Genomic DNA, 8,389 nt, shown 5'->3' with positions numbered 1-8,389 from the left:
CCTGTCTATCTTTGGATCTCAACTGCAAATCGCTTCGTTCAAGCAGCCCTCCCTGAAACTTCTTCTGTGCACCCAGGCCCTCCTCCCACCTAGCACCGACCACACTGCATGGAAATGACTTCTTTAAGTGACTGCCTCTCAAGGCGTCTTGTGAATTCATGAGAGAGACCCTATCTGTTACCTCTGTATGTCCTCACCCCCTGGGGACAGGAGCCACCCAAGAACTAACTGCTGAAAACTAATCAAAACACACCCCTTTCCCTTAGGCAAGTGTTCTACACAACCACTGTTTAACTAGCCAACTTCCACCTGGTTCTAAAGACTTTGAAGAGTCCTAGCGGCCTCTGAGATTCCATCTCTCACAAAGCCTGGTGGTTTTTCTTATTAGCTAATGTTTACCATTTGGAGAGGGCCTGGGGTGGGGTGGGGGGGCGCTAAGAAATTTCTGGGCAAAATTCTTAAGCTACAAATTAGCCACAGGCCAAGACTTGAGTTGTGTTTGGTGTGTGAGAGGCGAACTGAGGGTAGAGGCGGGTGGAGGTGGGAGGCAGAGAGGAGGGACAGGGCCAGAAGCTTCTTGCTAAAAAAGTTACTTGAAGGCAAGACCCCACGCTGCCCACAGAGCCATGAACTGGCATCCTTCCCCACCTGTGCACGATGTCAATTCTGTACAATGTCCCAGCTTTGCTATGTGGAAAAGCGTCCCATACACCCACTCGCTGAAAGCAGGTGGCCTGTGTAAGGAATCACAAGCCATTATAGCCACACGCTACCCTCCCGGAATATGAGAACTCTCTCTAAATCTGATATTCAGTCCAGAGGTTTCTATAAGTTCCTTTATTAATAAAGCAAAGTATGAAAGAACAAGGTCCCCAATGACCCATATGATTAAAAGTGCAAATTTACTTCAACCTGAAATAGAAAACAAATGGCTGGCCTCGACTGTTTGGACCATGGGAATTTGGTGTGATTAAAGCACCTTTTAATCACACAACTGTAGCAGCTGAACCATATTTGATCACCTCTTTGGTCTCTGTTATTGGAACAAAACATATGCTATGACCGCAGCCGATAGACAGCATCATAATACACAGTTTAGGGTCAAAATCCACACTAAAAATAACAATAAAATAAGAGGAATGTTTTAAAGTCAAGTGACTGAATCAAGGCACTTAAAAAAAAAAGTAAACGGTGCTCACAATATTCCTGAATATCTGATACTTAAAAAACGAGATTACATGTGATTTAGCTGCACGTTTTAGTCCATTCTCTCTGTACAGATGATCACATATATCTTCATCCTCTCCCAACGTATACTTGCTCTATTCCCACTGAATCATGTGCTATGAAAGTATAAAAAAAATTAACAGTAGTGTCTAGGAAACAGACAAGCAATTAAAAAAAAAAAATTAACAAATGCCACAATGATAACACTGAACTTTTTTCCCTCCCAAGGGATAATGGAAATGTCCATGAAGTTTATTTTTTCCACCACTGGGGAGGGATAATAATAATCTTCCTCCCCATGTATATGATCAATTAAATCATCATCAAGGTCAAAAGCCACATTTTATAGAAAAAGTGACTGACTTCTTGAGGCTAAAGGAAACACTTTGGAAAGCTATTAGTTTAATTCCTCCAGCTAGGACGTCACTTTTGGTGGGAGCCATTGAGGCAGAAAGAGATAGGAACATCTGATCAGAACAGTGCTCTTAACAGTGGGGCTGGTAACAAGCCTAAGAAGCTTGGCAGGGAGGCCCTGGCATGCTTCTCTGGTGTTCACTGCCACCAACTATCATCCCAAAGGCTAGGAAACGACTAAAAAACAAAACTTAATTTAAAAATAAGAATAATACACAAATAAAGAAGAAACAAGTTATTCTACAATCCTTCCTGATTACTCATCTGCAGACTCTGATAGAGCCAAGGAATTCAGGCCCAACTCACCACGAAGGAAATGCCAAGAGCTGGTCCCCAGGGGCCTGATATCCAGTCTGACTCTTTCGGCTCTAGGATGGAGAATCCTCCTGGGAATTTTAAGTTAAGTGTTACCTGTGGCAGTGTTAATTTGGGGGATTTGTTTCTACAATAAAGCTTAGTTCTGAGAGAGAAAGTAGACTTGAAATATCACCCCCAACCACATAGTACAACATCATACCCATAACAATAAATATAACCTTATTCATACTTGAGGGGTTAACTGTGTAAGGCAGGGATCGCAAACTGGTAGCCCCCAGGCTCATTCAAATGTATTTTTGGCCCACATGTGTTTTGGATTTTTTAAAATTATGTTGTTTAAAAATCAGAAAGCTTCCTTTTTAAAAAACAATCCTGACTTTTTTTATTTCCAGCCACACCCTACCCTCTTCCCTGCATAGAACTGAGCAATGTGCCCCATGAAGATGGGTAGAGTACCCCCCCACCCCTCCCCTATTTACCTCCCTGTCTTGCTTCTGCAGGCTGCTGAGTTTGCGACCCCTGGTTTGAAATAGCACATATCTAAACAACGTGTTTCCTAACCCAAACCTCTCTCACACCCTCATGTGATTTCACCCCATGGAGTGAATTCTTCTGCCCAGCTCTTCCTTTCACATCCATCTTAAGTCCTCCTTCCTGAAATCTTCAGATTTCTCTTCGTTCGCTCACATTTTCCCTTCTTTCAGCTTCAGTTTCATTTTGCAAAAAAAAAAAAAAAAAAATCTCCGTCTCTCAGCCCACAAGCGTTTCGACATGGCTCCCAAGACTGGTCAGTGGGAGTTACTAAAGTGTGTCTTACGGCAAAAAGGCTGAGTCATCTCCCCAAAATATTTTCTTCAGACACCGGCTGGACAGTTAATCTTTTTTTTCAGAGCATGAACAATTTTGAGCCTTCTGGAATGAGAATATTTGCATTTATGAATCTCCAGTACCAAGTATACACCAAAAATGTATATATTTCAGATCAAGGACATGATGGAGCCCTAATAAAATAGAGAATTGAGCTTAATTTAAGTGCCATGGGCAACCATCACACCTGGCTAACATGCCATATTATTTCGTTTGTACACAGTACATGTTTTGGATTACTAAACATTGATCAAAATTGATCGAAATCTCCAAGTTTTTGGTTACCATGTACAGAGAACAATTGTTCAGCATGGCATTTAAATAAAACATTAATAGTTTAAAAATTCACAAACACAATGCCCCATTAATTAAAAAAAATAAAATTTAAAAATCTTGAGGATGGATGAGGCTTTGGGTAATTAAAAAAAAAAAAAAAAAACAAAGAAACTACAAGAACAGTAAGTGTGTTACTAGATTCAAACATCAAAATGCTATTCAAAAAAGGAACCTATCAACTTAACTAGAAATATTTGGAAAATTCAGCTTTTAAAGCTTTATAATACCCCCCCCCCAATAGCCTCGCTTTCCCCTATTCCAACTACAGGGGAAATTGTAGCTGAGTATGGAAACATTATAAATATATATTTATATAAAGATCTACTTACTCTTGAAATTTATTTAAAAAGTAATTAAAAAAAAAAAAACACTGTGCAGTTTATATCTTTGCAGGAAGTTGGTAGACTGATTCCTTTGCTAAATGCAGTACCTTACGACCTAACACTGACCTCAAAAACTAGGAATGACTTTGTGGTATCCAGGGGAAATGTCCCCAGCGCAACCCCAAAGAGACAGCACAACATTTGCAACTGTTTCTCTTGTAGTCCAAGGTTGCAAAGGACTAAGAAATCTCTGCAGTTCTGATGAGAAGGATTCCCTATAAGTCATCTATTCACAACGATTTCCCCACAGTGGCCAAGTAGGGCCCCTAAAAAGTTTTAAAAGTTCCCTCCAAATAGCTCAGAAATTAAACAATGGCCCAATTCACGTGACTACTTCTGTCTTCCAAGTTTTACCTTTAAAAGTCTCTGTTAAAAAAAGAAAAAGTTAAAAAACCTAAAGTGTATCACTGGAACTGGTTGTATTTTCTATTCAGCAGATGATGGCCCATTCTAAACGTCAAGTGAGTTTCATGTTGACTGATGCAATTGAGAGCTATTAGAAAATTGGGAGGACAGAGGGATTTCAGAATGGACGGCCTGCAAAATACACTCAGCCTGGTGATGTTTATGCTCAAAGAGAAGAAAGAGGGTACAGCTGACAAGGGCTGTCTCCCTCCATCTCCCCTTAGCTTGCCCTCCCCTGCTGTCTTTCTCCTGTTGACGGACTGAGAAATAACTGATCTTCAAGCACAGAGCCCAGAGATGCTGAACTCTAAGTGAAATGCATCGCAAGACCTGTGCTGAACCAACTGCTTCTCAAAGGTGGCCTTTGGGCCGCTAAAAGGCTGCTTAGGCAATCAGAGCAAAACGTCCCAACCACGAAGGATCACTGAGATTGGCTGAGAGCAGGCACTGCCTCTTCACTATCTCATTAAACTCAGAAAGAAAAGGAGTTTGCTAAAAAGACTTTAAAACAAAAATGAACAAACAAAAACAGGTTTCTCCCTCTAGCCAGCAGCAAGCCCTGGCGAGTCACCTTGCTAGGCAGAGTGAACTTCATCTTTTTCGAGACTCAACATGTTTTCTGCCCTCACCAGTGCTGTCTGAAGCATTGTCACTCCGCCCTGAGCATGGCTCACAGCAGGGGCTGATGAGCGCTCATCCCAGCGCCTGCCTGGAGCTGTGTTGAGCAAGCCTGCTTTTCAAGACTGCACCTCCCTTCATAGCAAATGTAACTGGCCTCCCTTTCCAATGCCACACGTGGCACTAGCAATTACCCCAAAATGAAAGAACTGATCGATAAAGTGCTGTTTGCTCTGAAAGTTTCGCTAACCAGCTCTTGACTGCGGCTCAACACCTGTGACTTAATCCTTCACAATCCTGTCAAACACCCTTGATGGAACCCTTTAAAAAGACCTTAATATTTATCTGAACAGTGGAAACTACCTCAGAACATGAATTACAGTTCCAGTTGTAGAGAAAGGTCCAGATTTTTAAAAAGACAACCAGGAAACCAGGACCTACCAAGTAGTTATGTAAAAAACAAAACAAAAACAAAAACCATTAGCTTCTTTAAACTGGGGGGCAAGAGAGATCTTCTAAATAACTGGCAGAGGGAACTTTTTCTGCAGCTAGTTCTTGCTTTATTGAACCTCCCTAAAAGCTAAATCTTTCTACAGAATCATTCCACACAAACCAACATTTGGACCAACTCTCAGTTGCCGATGGTGGCTGTCTTTCCATAGCTCATCCAGGACACTCTGGTGGGTGTGAAGATGCCATGATTATCTGGATGGTGGAGCCGGGGTGATGTTTAAGCTGCCAGATGCCACTGCTCTGAATATTCCAACCCCTTCTGCAGGTCATCTTCCTTGACTTAAACAGGCTTCACTGCCATCCCCGCCCCACCTGTGGAGTGGGGCTGCAGGAGCACTGGGCCAGGTGGGGGCTCTAACAGGGTTTATGGTTCATCTTCAGGGAACCCTTGGGTGCGCTGACTCCGGGGTGGCGGACACCTGACGAGGTAGCGGGGACCGCCATAAGCGCGGAGAAGCTGGGGCAGCCTTCGCCACGTGGACAGCAACCGCGCCGCTGCGAGTTCCCGAACCTGCCGGTCGAAAGCCGCCAGGAGGTCAACTGGGGCAGCTTCACGCAGTACCTTGGGTAGCGGGCCCACCTCGGTGGCCGCCCCTCCAGGGCCCAGGACGCAGTGGAAGAGCGTCCGGCGTCGCAGCAGGCAGTCCCTGAGGAACTGCACTAATTCCTCCAGGCGGTCGCCCAGGTGCGCCTCGTCCCAGCCTGGTGCCGGAGCCCCCTCGCGCTGCAGCACCGCCAGCAGCGCCGACTTGAGCACGTATGAGGAGAGGATGCGTCCCCACTGCGCGGCGGCCGTCGGGTCCAGCCCGCGGGCGCCCAGGTCTCGCAGAGCTTTAAGCAACTGCAGGCACTTGAGGTAGCAGGCACCTGGAGGGGCCCTTTCCTGCAGCCAACTCAGCAGCTTCTGCTCCTGGCGCGCTGTGTTCAGCCCCCACAGGGCATCGGCACGCAGGCCTTCCGGGAGCTCCGACAGGGGCCCGGCAGGTGAGGGTGGCGGTGGTGGCGCCACCAGGAAGACGCTGTCGCCCAAATGGACGGCAGGGATGAGTCGCACGGCCATGGAAAGGCGGCAGCAGCCGTAATCGGTGCGGCAGGGCAAGATGTGTAGGGTGGGCGGCTGCTCCAGACCGCCCGGGGTCAGGCTGACCCGACAACGCCCCTCCAGGCTGTAGCGCACGGTGGCCAGGGAGCGCTGCAGGTGCGCCTGGAACCAGCGCAGTACCAGCGTGGCCGAGAGGAGGCGCCGCCCGCGGACATCCACGCAGAAGCCGTCGGAGAAGGGTTTGCAGTCCCGGAGCCAGTGTCCGCCGGAAGCCCCTGGCGGCGCCTTGAGTGCACACACGAAGCAGCCGTGGAAGGCTGGAGCCAGCTCGGGCTCTGAGCCCAGGCTCCGAGGCTCCAGCGCCACCAGGGGAGGGAGGCGCAGCGGCACGAGCACGTCGAAGCCGTCGGGCCGGCGGATTTTATGCTGCTCGTAGGCGCTCCCTACCTGGATGAAGTCTCCGCGGAAGGCCAAGGCCAGCGCTCCCCCAGGTATGGGGCCTGGGGACCCTCGGGCACGGCCAGCCCGCACCAACTCGCCCACAATGCGGCTCACGTGTGCCTTGCTGTGGCCCAGCACGTGCGGCGACAGGCGCACCTCGTGTTCGTAGTAACTCTCCAGCAAGATGTCTAGGCTGGGCTCGGGGAAGTGTTTAGCCGAGAAGGTGGAGTGGCCCCCCATGCGGGGAGGCCCGGGCAGAAAGCGCTGTCGGACAGCGTGGCGACAGCGCAGGAGGATGTAGCCAAGGAGGAGGAGGACCGCCACCTTGAGCAGCGGGAAGCCGCCGTCCGCGCCGTCTGGGGGCTCGGTTCGGGCACCCGCGTTTCCCCGCAGAACATGGTAGAGGCACACGAGGGCGGTGCACAGGCCGGTCACCAGGGGCCAGAAGACGCGCAGATTGAGGGTGTAGTGCACCGACATGCCGGGCGCCGGGGGCAGCGACGGCGGAGCAGCCCAGGGCGCGAGCCCCGGCGGCGCCCCCGGCCCAGCATGCGCGCAGCGCCCGGGCAACCCCACTGTCCCGGTCTCCTTCGCCTCCGCGGCGGCTCCCCCGTCGCCGGGCCGGGGAAAGCCGCCCTCCAGCTCGGCCTCCTCTCCCAGCTCAAGCGCTCCTTCCAGCAGCGGCCGGCCCCGCCCGCCCCGGCTCCCGGCCGCGCCCTGTGCCGACTGTGCGCGGCGTCCGGCCCGGCGGCCCTCCCCGCCCCGCCCGCGGCCAGCTTCTGGTCCCGCCGCGCTCGCCGCCTACCCGGGGCTGCCCGCCCGGAGCTGCGGGGCACCGGCTCAGAGATCCCTCGCCGCTCCCCTCCGCGCTTGTTCCCGTTACTCGGCCCCAGGAGTTTCCTCTTCCGAGGGGAGGCGAGACCACGCCAGCTAGCGGGGAGGAAATGCCGGAGTCTGGAAACCGCGCGCGGAGCCGGCGGGCGGGGTCGGCCCCCTCCGGGGCCTCCGCCTTCAAGCGACGCGGGACGGCGGGAGGGACTTCGGGACGCGCTGGCAGCTGGCCTTCCCGGTCCTCCCTGCCCGAAGGAAGATAGGAAGGCTCTGATTGCGGGGCGGTCGCCTGTCCGGGGAGCTTTCTGGAGTTGTGTTCACACAGAGTTGCACTGAGAAGTTGAAAGGAAGGAGGTGGAGACGGCGCAAAGGAGCCCGTCCACCCCCCGCCCTCCCCCCGAAACCGCCCCCCTCACCCCAGCAAGCCGCGGCGGCGGGGTGTTGGTGGCGTGGCAGGTCCTGGAGCGGAAGCGGCCCCTGCCAGCGTGCCGCCGTCCTTTATTCAAACCGATACCTCCTGAGCACCTACTGTGTGCCCGGCAGACCAGGGGCTGGTGAAACAGCAGTTGGCGAAATAGATTAGGCTAATGGTGCCCTTCCTAAAGCTTAACGGCCTTTTTTCAAAGAGGAAAACAAAAAAAAAGGAGGCGTCCCACAGCAGAAAAATGCTCTGAAAAGGAATAAAAGTGTGTGAGGGAGTGACAAGGTGGGGGCTGCCCCGCGGAAGCTGGAGGCTCTCTGTGGGGGGTGACGGTGGGTTCCCGAGACCCGGAATTGAGGAGGAGCCAGGCTTGGAGGGACAATCACAGCCTTTACACAGGTCACACACGCTGGCTCCTCACGTCCTCCTACGAAAGGGGCACTATTATTTCCCGCATTTTTCAGATGAGGAAACTAGGGCACAGACAAAGTTCAGCCCTTGCCCAGGGTCACACAGCTTTTAGCAGAGCTGTGCTTTGAATATCAGCACCTGGCTCCAGGGAAGCAGGACCTG

General features: G+C 51.1%; 1 protein-coding gene across 1 annotated transcript; it reads right to left on the bottom strand.

Moving 5' to 3' along the window:
- Nucleotides 1-822: 822 nt before the first annotated feature.
- On the bottom strand, nt 823-7,707 carry ITPRIPL2 (ITPRIP like 2). The gene has a single exon (XM_070363079.1). It carries the CDS (start codon nt 7,042-7,044, stop codon nt 5,446-5,448), a length of 1,599 nt encoding a protein of 532 aa, XP_070219180.1. The 5' UTR covers nt 7,045-7,707; the 3' UTR covers nt 823-5,445.
- Between the last annotated feature and the right edge of the window lie 682 nt (nt 7,708-8,389).

This window comes from Bos mutus, chromosome 25 (assembly GCF_027580195.1).
Source record: "Bos mutus isolate GX-2022 chromosome 25, NWIPB_WYAK_1.1, whole genome shotgun sequence".
NCBI classification, from domain to species: domain Eukaryota; kingdom Metazoa; phylum Chordata; class Mammalia; order Artiodactyla; family Bovidae; genus Bos; species Bos mutus.
This window is presented reverse-complemented; position numbering and strand designations above follow the sequence as displayed.

Coding starts and splice junctions, on each gene's coding strand:
- ITPRIPL2 (XM_070363079.1), bottom strand. CDS start 7,044: ATGTCGGTGCACTACACCCTCAATCTGCGCGTCTTCTGGCCCCTGGTG.